The sequence below is a fragment of the Nicotiana tomentosiformis genome, chromosome 8 (assembly GCF_000390325.3).
Source record: "Nicotiana tomentosiformis chromosome 8, ASM39032v3, whole genome shotgun sequence".
Taxonomy (NCBI): domain Eukaryota; kingdom Viridiplantae; phylum Streptophyta; class Magnoliopsida; order Solanales; family Solanaceae; genus Nicotiana; species Nicotiana tomentosiformis.
Genome location: NC_090819.1, coordinates 139,096,290 through 139,113,105, shown reverse-complemented (window position 1 = coordinate 139,113,105; position 16,816 = coordinate 139,096,290). Strand labels below are relative to the sequence as shown.

The following is a 16,816-nucleotide window of genomic DNA, read 5'->3' as shown; positions in this document are numbered from 1 at the left end:
AATATAGGATAAGGAACACTAACTCCAATGTTTTCCCGTAAAAATCGCCCAATAATCGCCTTACCCGAGCTCAAAAATGGAAAAGAGTTAAAAATAGGTCGAAACCCCATTTCTAGAACTTAAGTTTTGTTTCTGGGATTTTTACCCTTCGCGAAAGCAGTCAGTGCCTCGCGTTCGCGAAGCACAAATTTGTGTTGTCCAATTTTACTCTTCGCGAACACGAGGGCTACTTCGCGAACGCGATGCTTGCCTGGCTTGGCCTTCGCGAACGCGAAGGCTAATTTTTCTCGCCAGCCTCTTTCCCTTCGCGAACGCGAGGCTTCGATCGCGAACGCGAAGCTTTGAACCTCAAGCCTTCGCGAACGCAATCACTCTGTCACGAACGCGAAACACAAAACGTGTTAGCCCCAATTTTCTCTTCGCGTTCACGAGAGTACCTTCGCGAACGTGAAGAAGAACACACTAGAAGCCTGAAGTCTACAGAAAACCAGATTTTCTAAGTCCGAAATCATCTCGTCCCCCATCCGAAACTTACCCGAGCCCTCGGGGATCCAAACCAAACTTTCACACAAGTCCTAAAACATCATACGAACTTGCTCGCATGATCAAATCGCCAAACTAACAACAAGAACTATGAATCGGACACGAAATCAAAGGAAATTTCCAAGAAAACTTTAAAACTTATATTTTTACAACCGGACGTCCGAATCACGTCAAATCAACTCCGATTCTCACCAAATTCGACAGATAAGTCATAAATATTATAGTGGACCTACACCGGGCTCCGGAACCAAAATACGGATCCTAGGTCAATAAATCCAACATCAGTAATTTCTTAAAAATTATTAAGCTTTCAAGCTTTTAATGTTTTATTAAAATTCCATATCTCGAGCTAGGGACCTCGGAATTCGATTCCGGGCATACGCCCAAGTCCCAAATCACGATACGGACCTACCAAAATTGTCAAAATACTGATCCGGGTTCGTTTGCTCAAAATATTGATTAAAGTCAACTCAGTTGAGTTTTTAAAACTCTATTTCACATTTTAATCCATTTTTCACATAAAACACTTTTCGGAAAATTGTACGGAATGCGCATGCAAGTCAAGGAATGATAAATGGTGCTTTTCGAGGTCTTAGAACACATAATTTCTTATTAAATTTAAAGATGACATTTTGGGTCATCACATTCTCCACTTCTAAAACAAACATTCGTCCTCGAACGGAGTTAGAAAAAAGTACCTGAGCTGGTAAATAAGTGTGGATATTTACTCCGCATGTCTGACTCAGATTCCCAAGTAGATTCCTCTACCGGCTGACCTCTCCATTGCACTCGAACTGAAGGATAACTCTTAGATCTCAACTGCCGTACCTGCCGGGCTAGAATAGCCACCGGCTCCTCCTCGTAAGTCAAATCTTTGTCCAATCGGACTGAGCGGAAATCTAACACATGGGACAGATCATCATGATATTTACGGAGTATAGACACATGGAACACCGGATGAACCGCTGATAAACTAGGTGGTAATGCAAGCCTGTAAGCTACTTCACCCACCCTTTCAAGAATTTCAAAGGGTCCGTTATACCTAGGGCTCAACTTGCCCTTCTTTCCGAACCTCATTACACCTTTTATAGATGAAACTCGGAGCAATATTCTTTCTCTAACCATGAATGTAATATCACGAACTTTACGGTTGGCATAACTCTTTTGCCTAGACTGAGCTGTGCGAAGTCGATCCTGAATAATCTTGACCTTATCCAAGGCATTTTGTACCAAAACGGTACCCAACAACCGAGCCTCTCCCAGTTCAAACCAGCCAACTGGCGAACGACATCGCCTTTCATATAATGCCTCATATAGAGCCATCTCAATTCTCGACTGGTAGCTATTATTATAAGCAAACTCTGCAAGTGGCAAGAACTGATCCCAAGAACCTCCAAAGTCTATAACACAAGCGTGAAGCATATCTTCCAATATCTGAATGGTGCGCTCTGACTGTCCATCTATCTGTGGATGAAATGATGTACTTAACTCAACCCGCGTGCCTAACTCACGCTGTACAGCCCTCCAGAAGTGTGAGGTAAATTGCGTACCTTGATCTGAAATAATAGACACGGGCACACCGTGTAGGCGGACAATCTCACGAATGTAAATTTCAGCTAACCTCTCTAAAGAATAGGTAACTACCACTGGAATGAAATGTGCTGACTTGGTCAACCTGTCCACAATGACCCAAACTGCGTCAAATTTTCTCTGAGTTCGTGGGAGCCCAACAACAAAATCCATAGATATACGCTCCCACTTCCACTCAGGAATTTCTAACTTCTGAAGCAAACCACCAGATCTCTGATGCTCGTACTTAACTTGCTGACAATTCAAACACCGAGCTACATATGCAACTATATCCTTCTTCATTCTCCTCCACCAATAATGTTGCCGTAAATCTTGATACATTTTAGCGGCACCTAGATGAATAGAATACCTGGAACTGTGTGCCTCTTCAAGAATTAATTCACGAAGCCCATCCACATTAGGCACACAAATACGATCCTGCATTCACAAAACTCCATCTTCCCCCCACAACAACCCGTTTGGCATCACCGTGCCGCACCGTGTCCTTAAGGACAAGTAAATGAGGATCATCATACTACCTCTCTCTGATGCGCTCATATAAAGAAGACCGAGCGACTGTGCAAACATCTAACCTCACGAACTGATTAGCCAAAGTCTGAAAATCTGCAGCTAATGGCCTCTTACTAACCGGAATATACATAAGATTGCCCATACTCACAGCCTTTCTACTCAAAGCATCGGCCACTACATTGGCCTTTCCGGGGTGATACAAAATGGTGATATCATAGTCTTTCAACAACTCCAACCATATTCTCTACCTCAAATTAAGATCCTTTTGTTTGAACAGATACTGAAGGCTATGATGATCAGTAAATACATCACATGAGACACCGTAGAAGTAATGCCTCCAAATATTTAGCGCATGAACAATGACTGCCAATTCTAAGTCATGAACAAGATAATTCTTCTTGTGAATTTTCAACTGTCGCGACACATATGCAATTACCTTGCCATCTTGCATTAGTACTGCACCAAGCCCAATGTGAGATGCGCCACAATATACCGTATACGATCCTGAACCTGTGGGTAATACCAATACTGTCACCGTAGTCAAAGCGGTCTTGAGCTTCTGAATGCTCATCTTACACTCGTCTGACTATCTGAATGGGACACCTTTCTGGGTCAATCTGGTCAATGGGCTTGCTATAGATGAAAACCCTTCCACGAACCGACGATAATAACCCGCTAAACCCAGGAAACTCTGGATCTCTATAACTGAAGTAGGTCTAGGATAATTCTGAACAACCTCAATGTTCTTAGGATCCACTTTTATGCCTTCTGCCGATACAACATGCCCCCAAAAGGCAACTTAGTCTAACCAAAACTCATATTTTGAAAACTTGGCATATAACTGATTATTCTTCAAGGTGTGAAGCACACTTCGAAGATGTTGTTCATGTTCCTCTCGACTGCTGGAGTAAATCAAGATATCATCAATGAATACAACCACAAAAGAATTCAAATAAGGAATGAACACCCGATTCATCAAATCCATAAATGTTGCTAGGGCATTTGTCAACCCAAATGACATCACTAGGAATTCGTAATGCCCATACCGAGTTCGAAAAGCTGTTTTAGGGATATCAGATGCCCTAATCTTCAACTGATGGTAACCAGACCTCAAATCGATCTTCGAAAATTCCTTGGCACCCTGAAGCTGATCAAATAAGTCATCAATTCTTGGCAGCGAATATTTGTTTTTCATAGTGGCCTTATTCAACTGCCGATAGTCTATACATATCCGCATAGAGCCATCTTTCTTCTTTACAAATAATACTGGTGCACCCCAGGGCGAGACACTGGGTCTAATGAATTCCCGATCAAGCAAGTCTTGTAACTGCTCTTTCAACTCTGGCGGGGCCATACGGTATAGTGGAATAGAAATGGGCTGAGTGCCCGGAGCCAAATCAATACAGAAGTCAATATCTCTGTCGGGTGGCTTCCCCGGCAAATCTGCAGGAAATACTTCTGAAAATTTACGAACAACTGGTACTGAGTCCATAGAAGGGACATCCACACTAGCATCGCGAATATAAGCCAAATAGGCTAGACACCCTTTCTTTACTATACGCCGAGCTTTCATATAAGAAATAAACCCTGCTAGAAGAATGGCCAGGAGTTCCTTTCCACTCTAACCGAGGTAACCCCGACATAGCTAGGGTCACTGTCTTGGCATGACAATCCAATATAGCATGATAAGGGGACAACCAATCCATACCCAAGATGACATCAAAATCTACCATATCAAGAAGTAGAAGGTCCACACTAGTCTCAAGATTACCAATAGTAACCACACACAAATGATAGACATGATCTACTACAACAGAGTCTCCCACCGGTGTAGATACACACACAGAAGCACTCAGAGAATCACAAGGCACAACCAAATATGAAGCAAAATAGGAGGACACATAGGAATAAGTAGATCCTGGATTAAATAGAACTGAAGCATCTCTATGGAAAACTGGAATAATACCTGTGATCACAACATCAGATGACTCGGCCTCAAGCTTAGCTGAAAAAGCCTAAAATCGGGGCTGAGCCCCACCACTCTAAACTGCGTCCCTGGGACGGCCTCTGACTGGTTGGTCTCCACCTCTAACGGTTTGACCTCTACCTCTAATGGCCTGACCTCCACCTCTAGCTGCTTGACCCCTACCTCTAGCTGGATGAGCAGGCGGTGAAGCAACCGGTGCCGGTATGATGGCACGAGAATCTTGTCGAGATCTGTTACTCACCAATCTAGGGAAATACCTCCTGATGTGACCAATGTTCCCACACTCATAACACCCATCCTGATGCCGTGGATGCTGAACCTGAAGCTAACCCAAATGGGCCGGATAACCGCTGTAGTAACTCTGGAGTGGTGATGCTCTGATAGGAGCTGAATGTGCACTGAATGCTGGCAACCCAGAGTAAGGCATAATAAGACCGTGACTCCCTAAAACACCGGGAGATACATGAAGTGCTGAATGAAACGGTCTGGGAGGATGACCCCTACAAAATTACCTCTGCCTCCAGACTAGGCACCACTTAAACCACCGAATTGACAAGGCCTCTTATCGGACCTCTGCCCTCTCTCATGTGCAAGAACCATATCGATCCTCCTTGCGACATTAGCAGCCGCCTAAAAAGAAATCTTACTTCCGGTCTCCTTAGCCATCTGAAGTCTGATAGGGTGAGTGAGTCCCTCAATAAACCTCCCCACTCTCTCTCCCTCCGTAGGTAGTAAAAGGAGAGCATGACGGGCTAAATCCACAAAATGGGACTCATACTGAGTAACATTCATATTGCCCTGCTGTAGACGCTCAAATCACTTGCGGAATTCCTCTCTCAGTATGATAGGGAGGAATCTTTCCAGAAATGGTAAACTTATCCAGTCTCAATAAGGCCTCAAAAGACATGGCAGGCCTATTACCGATCTGTGCCGCAACAACTGGCTGAACTACCCCAACTGGAGGGGCTGCTGGAGCCTGATTCTGGGGAGCCATCTGCTCCGGAGCGGGAGTAGTGGGAGTTTGTGCTCCCCTCCCCCAGCCTGTGAGACGGCTGGTGCCACTGGAAATATACCATTCTGGGCCACACCCTCCATAAGAATTACCAAACAGACTAGAGCATCCTGAAGTACTGGAGTGACTATGAATCCTTCCGGGACCTGAACTGGTCCAACTGGTACATTCTGAACTGGAACCTCCTCTTGAAGGTCCACCTGAGGTTCTTCAACAGGTGCAGCTGCTCGAGCTCTGGACTGAGCTATACCTCGGCCTCTAGCTTGACCTCGCCCTCCACCTCTACCCCTGGCCATAGTTGCCACCGAGGGGTTCTGGTCCCTGTCCATCGGTAGAGGTATTACGTGTTCTCACCATCTGCGAGAGAATAAGAGTAGAATGGTTCAATTATCGATGATAAAATAAAATCGCAACACAGAATAAGAAAGAAGTGATATTGTTCCTAAACTTCATAGCCTCTAAGAGATAAGTATAGAAGTCTCCGTACCGATCCTTCAAACTCTATTAAGCTTGCTCGTGACTCGTGAGACCTATGTAACCTAAGGCTCTGATACCAACTATCACGACCCGAAATTTCCACCTTTGGACCGTGATGACGCCTAACATTTCACTTGCTAGGCAAACCAACATTAGAATAATATTATCTATTTTAAAAATAATTTTTAAATTTATTAATAATCAAAGAACAAATACAGAAGTAAAGTTTTAAATGTAGTGAATAATACATAAAAATAACGATGTCTAAATACCATCCCAGAATTGGTGTCACAAGTACACGAGCTTCTAGAATAAATACAAATAAAGGTCTAAATAAAATAAAGCTGTCTGGAAACAAACACACAACTAAAGTAAAGTAGACGGGGACTTCAGAACTGCGAATGCCGTGCAGTTATACCTCAAGTCTCCTCTGAGTAGCTGAATTCCGAGTACCTCAAGCCAACTCAGCAGTCATAACCAATTGTCATTTCCATCAATTCTGTTGCAGCGTGCAACCCGCTCTCACAATATATTCACATTTAATTCTGTTGCAGCGTGCAACCCGCTCTCACAATATATTCACATTCAATTCTGTTACAGCGTGCAACGCGCTCTCACAATATATTCACATTCAATTCTGTTGCGGCGTGCAACCCGCTCCTCCAATATATTTATTTTAATCAAGTCTGTTGCGGCATGCAACCCGATCCCCCAATATATATATGTATGTCGACTTTTAAATAAGTCTGTTGCGGCGTGCAACCCGATCCTCCAATATGGACTTTTAATCAAGTCTGTTGCGGCGTGCAACTCGACACTCCAATATGGACTTTTAATAAGTCTGTTGCGGCGTGCAACCCGATTCTCCAATATATTCTTTATAATCAATTCTGTTGCGGTGTACAACCCGCTCCTCCAACATATTCATTTACCAATTCTTATAGAAGAAATTTCCCCAATAAATGCAATAATTAATATAAAATTATAAGACAACAAGCATACAATAATTATGATTTAATTATGAAGCAAACAAAGGCAAATAGCAAATTATTATGGAAATCACAGAGAAAATATGCAGTTTAATATTTAATATGCTAAATGTCAAATAATAATTAAGGCATATAATTCAAATAACATGTAATAATTAATGCATGAATTCAAGAATTAATAATTGACAAAGAATAGGAGAGAAACAATTATTATAATAATTAATTCATGATTTAAAATAATTTATGAATTTTCAAGTAAGCAGGCAAATAATTAATTTGATGACGTATAGACAGTCGTCATCTCGCCTTGCAAATTCCAATCAATTACAATCTCGCCTCAAGTCAAGGTTAACCACGACACTTAACTCGCTTTGCAAATTCCAATCAATTACTCGACCACAACTTTTCCTTTTAAATTTGTCTCCAAAAGATTCAAATCTATTCACAAACAATTTAATATACTCAATACGAATCATAGGAATTAATTCCATATGAATTTACAAATTTTTCGGAAAAAATCTGAAATTCATTAAAATATTTGGCAGTGGGACCCGCGTCTTAAATCCCGGAAAAACTTACGAAATCCGAACACCCATCCCGAGATGAATCCAACCATACAAATATTATCCAATTCTGATGTCAAATGGACCTTCAAATCTTAAATTTTCGTTTTTGGAAGATTTTATAAAAATCTGATTTTTCTTCCATAAATTCACTGATACATGATATAAATGAGTATGAAATCATGAAATATAATCAATATGCGATTAGGAACACTTACCCCAATGTTTTTCCGTAAAAATCGCCAAAACATCGTCTTACCCGAGCTCAAAAATGGAAAAGAGTTGAAAATGGGTCGAAACCCCATTTTCAGAACTTAAATTCTGTTTCTCGGATTTTTACCCTTCGCGAACGCGGTCAGTACCTCGCGTTCGCGAAGCACAAATTTGTGCTGTCCAATTTTACTCTTCGCGAACGCGATGTTTGCCTGGCTTGGCCTTCGCGAACGCGAGATGCCCTTCGCGAACGCGAAGTCTAATTTTCCTGGCCAGCCTCTTTCCCTTCGCGAACGCGAAGCTTTGAACCTCAAGCCTTCGCGAACGCGATCACTCTATCGCGAACGCGAAGCACAAAATGTGCCAGCCTCAATTTGCTCTTCGCCTTCGTGAGAGTACCTTCGCGAACGTGAAGAAGAACACACCAGAAGTCTGAAGTCTGCAAAAAACCAGATTTCCTAAGTCCGAAATCATCCCGTAGCCCATCCGAAACTTACCCGAGCCCTCGGGGCTCCAAACCAAACTTGCACACAAGTCCTAAAATATTATACGAACTTGCTCGCATGATCAAATCGCCAAACTAACAACAAGAACTATGAATCGGACACCAAATCAAAGGAAATTTCCAAGAAAACTTTAAAACTTATATTTTTACATCCGGACGTCCGAATCACGTCAAATCAACTCCGATTCTCATCAAATTCGGCAGACAAGTCATAAATATTATAGTGGACCTACACCGGGCTCCAAAACTAAAATACGGACCCGAGATCAATAAATCCAACACCAGTAATTTCTTAAAAATCATTAAGCTTTCAAGCTTTAAATTTTTTATCAAAATTCCATATCTCGAGCTAGGGACCTCGGAATTCGATTCCGGGCATATGCCCAAGTCCCAAATCATGATACGGACCTACCGAAATTATCAAAATACTGATCCGGGTCCGTTTGCTCAAAATATTGACTAAAGTCAACTCAATTGAGTTTTTAAAGCTCTATTTCACATTTTAATCCATTTTTCACATAAAAAAAATTTCGGAAAATTGTACGGACTGCGCATGCAAGTCGAGGAATGATAAATGGTGCTTTTCGAGGTCTTAGAACATAGAATTACTTATTAAATTTAAATATGATATTTTGGGTTATCACAACTCTTAAGGTACACAAATTGTTTTACATAATAAAAGCATTTGCCGTGAAATAAATAAGAAAATGGAGCAAGATTTATTATAATATAGTATTAAAAGTGAAATTACTAAAAATGCTAAGTTGAAACAATAAGGATATAATATAAGACAAAAGGTAAAAACCCGTAGGGCTCGGCCTGCTTCCCACCCGAAAGAATCGCTCACTAGCTAGCCGGACTAGTGGAGCCTTATCTAGAAACATACTTAAAACATGCCTTTCGAACCGAACGCAATGCCCGTCTTCCAAATAAAAAGAAGGGATTGCCATTATCGTTTTTCTTTCTTTTTATATTCATTTTTCAATAAGTGATAGCTCCTTGTATTTTTCATGTCGTATTACATTATTTTTTGTAAATCAATATTAGCTATTTAAGACTTTATTTTGTTATTTATCAATATTTTTTAGGAGCTAGAGTTCTATCTCTTCACTCACAAATTTCTAAAAGAACAAAAGATTCAAATTCTTCAATTTGTTTTATTATCTTTGAATAATTATTGTAAAAGTATTTTTCTATTATTTGTTTATAGTATTTGGTAATATAGATAACAATAATTTTCATAAGATATATATTCCATGTCTCATAAATCATAATATGACATATAAAGACTCATGTGGAGTAGGATTTCTTTATTTAATGAGCTAGCTTAGTGAGACTAACATTCATTATTTTTAGAAACTTATATTTTTTCAATAACTCTAACCATTATTTAATAATATTTATATAATTTTTAAAAAAACTATATATTTATTGATATAGGTGTGTGCACAAAGCGCGTACCCTAAGACTAGTACAACCAATAAACGAGAAGGGGAGCCTTGACGTAACTGATAAACTTGCTGCCATGTGATCAGGAGGTCACAGGTTCAAGCCGTGAAAACAACCTCTTACAAAAATATAGGGTAAAGTTGCGTACAATATACATTTATGGTCCAGCCCTTATCCGGACCTCGCTCGTAGCACGAACTTAGTGCACCGAGTCGCCCTTTATACAACCAATAAACGACTAATTCCAGTTGCAACTCCTTGTACCACATTGGGTCCGCCTCCAATTTTCAATCCGTGCCGTATTTGTCGTCTCCATAATTTATTTTGTACAAATGAGTGGGCACTACTGCTAGGTGTGTCAATATCTTAAAAAAAAAAATATAAAATAATATACTGTTTAGCAGAGATAAAAATAGGACAAGTTTGGAAATGATGATAACATTTTTGGCTCTTTAGCAAACAAACACATCTCCATCTAATTATTATTACCCAGTCATTTGTCCAATTCTCATCAGTGGCCAATTTTGAAAAATGTTTGGGCACTTTGAAAGGTTATGAAATGAATCAGAAATTTTACACACACAAAAAAAAAATAAAAAAATTGTAGGAGAACTTTTTTTTCTCGAATTTAGTTCATTTTCGAAATTATACATACCAAAGATAAATAAATGCAAGTGATGGTCCATACACTTCCACGTGAATGACAAATGAGCATCCATATTTTATCAGGATATAATTTCATTAGTATCTCCTTTGAGTTATTTCTATAAGTTACTTTCTAAATATTAATTGCATGCGTTGTCATGCTTCCAGTTTTGGTAATAAAATTTTTATTTAAAAAAAAAAAATTAACTCCACAACTGTGAAAATTAATAAACCAATAATCTTCTCCTTATAAACAACAGAAACTACTATTTGAAAATTTTTAATTGAGATTTCATAACTTGCTATAAATTAAATAATAATATTCGGAGGTACAGTACATATAGCATTATTACAATATCTTCCCCAAACTCCAAAAAAAAACATTGTTTATTTTTACTTTTATTTCTAAATTAGAGAATATTGTATAGCCTAGCTAATGCTTTAAATCATTGACAATGGTTTTCACGTTGTTTGGTAAAATGTTTTGTCAATGGGAAATCTCAAAAAGCACTTCCATCATATCATTATTAAAAAAGAAAAAAGATAGAAAAATAATCATCGTATATATAGTAATACAGTAATAATTATTTAGGATAATAGAGATAGTCAACTGCTCTTTTGGGAGTATCCTATAAAAACAGCGACAATTCAACTTGTAATTTCTTTTCACTTAACCATCACAATTTGTCCTTAAATATACAGATTCATATATTCGAAGGGAACAATTTGCAATTATTCCTTTTGCTTTGTTTTTGATATACATTAGAATCCATGTGTATTGTCTTGCTATTAAATTTTTATTTTTTCAGATTTGACTAGTTTTTGGATTTATTGGTTTGTATCAATGAATATCACAAAAAATTCTTGACCTCTTCTCTCAAAGAAAGACAGTGTGTTGTCGATCAAAGTATGAGCAATCAAATGTTTATTTATATTTGTTGTAGTACGATTTTTTCATTTCTTATTCCGTTTTCCAATAAGTAATCAATTATCGACCGGTCAATATCTCGTGTCAAATGATTATTTTAAAGAACTTCAAGTATATAAAGATTTAAAAGTAAGCGGTTTTTGTTGTGGAAACAACAATTAGTCTTAAAGGAAAATTCATTAATAAGTTGTCACATTCTCCAAACAAGCTATTTTGGGAACACAAATCAAACTCACAATTTCATTAAGTCGATTTCGATAAAATATAAATTGACGCCTAAAATTAAAAAAATTATGACAAGAGTAGGTTGCTCTAGTGGTGAGCACCCTCCACTTTCAACCAAGAGGTTATGAATTTGAGTCACCCCAGGAGCAAGGTGGGAAGTTCTTAGAGGAAGGGGGCCGATTTTCTATCGAAAACAACTCTGTACCCAGGGTAGGGGTATCTCTCTTCGATGGAAAAGTAACCCAAATATAGATTTTTGAAGTAGTTCTAATACCCAAGATCTTACTATAGAGACTAGAAATTACTGGAGAATAAAAGAAGAGATTTTTTTGGGAAAAATTAAAATTAGTCTTATTTAGTTGTGAGAGTAGGTGTACCAGCAAATCAGAGTGGCGCAGCGGAAGCGTGGTGGGCCCATAACCCACAGGTCCCAGGATCGAAACCTGGCTCTGATAATTGAGAGAGTGGCTTCCTTCTTCGCCTTATCTTTTTTAAGTCAAAACTTTCTCTGAATTCTCATAAACAAAAACCAATAACTTTTTTGTGATATAAAGGAGAATACAGCATAGCTGCATAAGGTAGCTCATTTCTGCAATTATGTAGCCATTCAAATTACAAATTTGAGGGGAAATATTAAAAAGGACCTTTCCCCAATTCCATTACATGTACACAACCACAAGAATAACAAATGGAACTTTTAAACATCAATCATCTAAGTACTACAAATTCACACCAATAAAAAACATTGATATTGGTTCTTAGTGTACGACTTCGCTGCTAATATTAAGGAGGTCATACGTTGCATGAATTATGTGTTTAACTTGGGATGCGAGACTCAGCTCGTGGCACAGGACATTGTTGTTGTTAGTGATTCGTCAACTTGTAGGCATGACGGACAGCTCCAACCTTCCGGTCCATTCCTCACCTGGCTTCAAGGTGATTGGTTTCTCGATTGCTGCTCCGTCTACACAAAGCATATGTTTGTACTCGTCATCTCCAAAATCTGCTATGGTTTTAGATTTCTTCTCCCATGGATTCCAAACCACTGTCATAGGTTAATGTACAATGTTTAAAGATAATCAGATGCAGTAACTAGATTACAAACTGAACATGTCCAATGTTTTGACACCAGACTACCCAAATCTAAGAAAAAGTGATGAATGAAATGAATATACAGCATGCCAAGACTCTATTATGCTTCAACACTTCTATCCTATGAAATAACAAATAACTTCAGGACGTGATGCTTATCAGTTACTTTCAATCAATTAAGCAAAACGGGCTCTGGAGTTTATTTATATCAATAGCCGTGGTAACATCCTTCCACAAAGGGATTATATATACAGAAACTCTACGTTGTCGCCTGAAAAACCACCTAAGGACTCTGTATAATGGATCTCTTCTCCTCTCTGATCTTTGTTTCTCTTTATTTTCAGTTTTTCAGCTTTAATTTTCATATATAAAAAAATCATCAAAAACTTGGCAATTAACGACAATCCTCCCATAGTTTAGGTGGCGACTATGTTCGTATGCTTCAGAAATATTTTTGACCATCCCAAGTTAGAGTGCTGCTATTTTTTTTTTTTTTTTGGCTTGGTTTTATACCACATAAGTAAATGCATAAGGACTGTCAAGCTCACCAACATCAGGAAGCCCTTCCCTCTTTATCACAAAAGTCCGCTTTTTCTCGTGATCAAAAATTGCTATCACATCTGCTGAACTAAGATAAACTCGATCCACCTGCCACAGAGAAAAAAAAAATGCAGATTATCTTAAGTTTGTAGAAAAAGGTGGAGTAGCAGACACACAAACCAGTTATATGAAACATAAAATGATCTCATCACACAAGTTAAGTAAATATTATGCTCCCATAGATGATTATCCAGACAAGGCAGACATTGATTCTACTATTGATCGTCATTTCATTTTCGACTTCATTTGCTTGACTCATTTTTCATTAAAAGGAAGAGAGACAGAAGTTTGAAGCAGGACCAAATTACTATAGTGAAACAAGAAAGTTAAAATTTTAGGGATCAAAACGGTTTGACAATATCATAACCAGTACCTACTGCTACACCCACAGAAATGATCCACAGCTTACGTCATGCTTAGAGCACCATTGCAAGCAACTTACAATTATTCTAAAACAAATGGGTAAAGAGGGGCAATACGTATACTGTGGCTTACCACTCGTACTGGATTAGTAACATAAATATTTTTTCAATACATGCTTAGAAGGGGGAGGGGGTGGAGAATCAACATAAGTACGTGTCACCCACGAGGAGCCAAATATTAAGCAATAGAAGAGAGAAAATTATAGAAAATACAGTGGCTAGACTGGCTAATAGCCGAATGGTATTCGAAGCGCCTTATTGAACTATGGCATGTGAGTTTGATATGGCACATGCTGAAAATTACCTTCCTTGCACGATCAAATAGTATGTAACTCCTTACCTCGGTTTCAAATGTTAAGGCATCTCCTTGCTCAGTGAAACGTTCTCTGTTGCACAAGTTGTCAAGGTAGTCAAGAGTCTCCAAGCCTTCCACTCTCACTTCACTGTCATAAGAGCAGTTAGTTTAGCTTTGTTTTCAAGTTCTGAATTGGGAGACTGTACAGTATATGTCATGAAATCCATAAGTTTATCTAGGCCGTTGTTGAAATAGATGAATAGCATGACATAAAATGAGTTAATCAATTTGCTTTTGGTCTTTTTAGGCCTGAAATAACCAACAAACACAACAGATTACGCTCTGTCAGAGATCCATGAGAATTGAACAACACGATATATACCTAGTGATTTTTTAAATTTGAACAGCAAACTTTCTTTGCTGACAGATAGGGAGGGTGATGAAAAACATATTCATCCCGCTTTTCCTATGTTATGTTACAGCATTATGCTCCAGAAAGTGTGAGTAACAAAGGGGTATACTCATTTTATAATTGAAAAACTTATCTCATATTCCTACTTGTGTTCATACAAGAATTTGACTGCAGATACTAAGATAGTATGCAAACTTCTCAGTACTACATAGCAATGTTTTTATCAGTCTAACGTAGAGTTGGAAAACCATCATTCTATTTAGAAGAATCGTTCAGTCACGAGCTGTTTATGATAGTTACCTGATATCTGAGAGAGCAAAATATGTATGGTATGCAATGGAGAAACTAAACGGCTTGCAATTGACATTTCTGATGCGTGATATCAGGGTAAGAGATCCATCAACAGCCAAAGTTACTCTCAGCCGGAATTCAAAACTAGAGAAAGAAACAAGAGAGAGGACTAACATCAGTAGCTGGACTAACTTGATAGCATGATCAAGACCGAATCACAACAAAATAAATGTATTAGCATACTAATTAAACATTTATAATTATGCTGCCTATTAAGAAAGAAATTGATTATATTGAAAGAATTTCACATTATCTCCAAGATAAAGTTCATACCCATGAGGCCAGACTTTAAGATCGTCATCAGATGATTTAAGTAGTAAGTCGGTATACGCTTTGCCATTGGAATCATTAGGGTGTAGAGGAGGAGGATTATCATCAATGATCCACATCCTATTTCTGGCAAATCCATGTTGTTCGAGGGAGCCCCGGTTTCCAAACTTCAGAAGTACACACATCAGTCACATTTTGAAAATTCAGTATGAGCCGTATCTTAGGAGGAATATGAAGCGCTGAACAACAATTATATACCTGTGGAAAACAAATTGGAATTCCACCCCTCACAGCTGTTGGTGGCTTAAAAGTTGCCTAAAGATGAAGAATCCCAACACGAAGAGCAAGCAATCAGTTTGTACATAGTAACAAATTCTCAGTTTCATATATCTTTAACTCTTTCCATTTCTTGAGTTTACCAAGTTACTTCCACGATTTCTCTAAAATCAAATCCTTAAACTAGCCAGACTTGAGAAAACCATGTCAATGCAGGAACAGAAGCTCACCCTCTGAAAAGGGTGAACCTGATAACAAGATTATCACCAGGTAGCAAAAATATCAACATAATGATATTCTCATTTCATTAGCCAAGAAATTTCAAAGAAGCTCAGAAATAGCCTGGTTGAACATAAACTTAAAGCAGTTTTCATTGCAAGATTAGCGGAAACACGAGTCCTATAAACCTTTCTCCCATTAATCAAATTGAGAAGAACGACAAAAGTACAAAAACCAGAAGGATTTCTTCAGCACAATTGGCTTCAAAAATGTACCTTACTGCTTACAAAAAGTAATTCTTCACCATGGTCATTCTTCCATGAAAGAACCTGTCCTCCATGCAGACTGATCTGGACACAATAATACAAAAACCTCAGTTTCTGAAAGACAAAGATAAACTGAAAGCTATGAACTTAGCCTTCAGTCAAATACAAAGATTAATCTCAAAAGAAACTAACTCGAACAGACGCCCCTCGTTGATTTCGAAGCAAAATCTGACCAACTCCATTCTTATCCTTTGTAACTTCTGCTACAGAATGATCCATTTCAAGAAAACAAATTGGATATGAATAGGAAGTATTAGCTTGTGTTTTTCTCTGATAAAACACAGCATAAAGCCTAGACCTTTATACTGAATACACTAAAATTTCTAAGAAAGACAAAAGCACAAACACTTGAGCTGCAATCACTGAAGGCAGTTGAAAATCGGTGCCTTTTCCCTTGATACCTTTCTTGTGACAATCCCAATTTTCCCGTGAACCTCTACCAATTCCTAACTACCTGATATTAACTACTTCTCCTCTCCACAAATCCAAGACCCAGTTATCTTTTTGAGGAAATTAATGACCATAGAAAACAAGAAATGAACATTACTTCAGAAGTCAGAAAGATTTTAACTTTTTAATTTTTCAAAAAGAAACAACCCCAAGAATCTATAATTGCCTAGAATTTCAAGAACAAACAAGGGGAGATTCAAAATTCTCTAACTAATTATCTTCAAAAAAGGAGAGTGGTAATTTTTTTTTTGTCGTAGTGGCTCTTGGACTTATTTGCAGCTACTAAAGAAAATATTGAGAAGTCAGATATTTGAAAGGGAGAATTTGGAGAATTAATGTATGTTATGCACATTATGAAAGCTGGGAATTTGTCAGTTCCACACTTAATAAGACGTTGATTACCTGAATTAACGGCCTTTGAAGTCTATATTTGGTCAAAATATTGGCCCTGTTGACTTTTTCCTTTT

General features: G+C 38.3%; 1 protein-coding gene across 1 annotated transcript; it reads right to left on the bottom strand.

The window, feature by feature from the left end:
* Nucleotides 1–12,202: 12,202 nt before the first annotated feature.
* On the bottom strand, nucleotides 12,203–16,245 carry LOC104095198 (putative glucose-6-phosphate 1-epimerase). Its single transcript, XM_009601273.4, has 8 exons — nucleotides 16,032–16,245; nucleotides 15,849–15,923; nucleotides 15,337–15,393; nucleotides 15,082–15,245; nucleotides 14,758–14,892; nucleotides 14,091–14,193; nucleotides 13,277–13,376; nucleotides 12,203–12,681 (listed from the first exon to the last, which is right to left on the bottom strand). Exons 1-8 carry the CDS (start codon nucleotides 16,116–16,118, stop codon nucleotides 12,512–12,514), a joined length of 891 nt encoding a protein of 296 aa, XP_009599568.1. The 5' UTR covers nucleotides 16,119–16,245; the 3' UTR covers nucleotides 12,203–12,511.
* Between the last annotated feature and the right edge of the window lie 571 nt (nucleotides 16,246–16,816).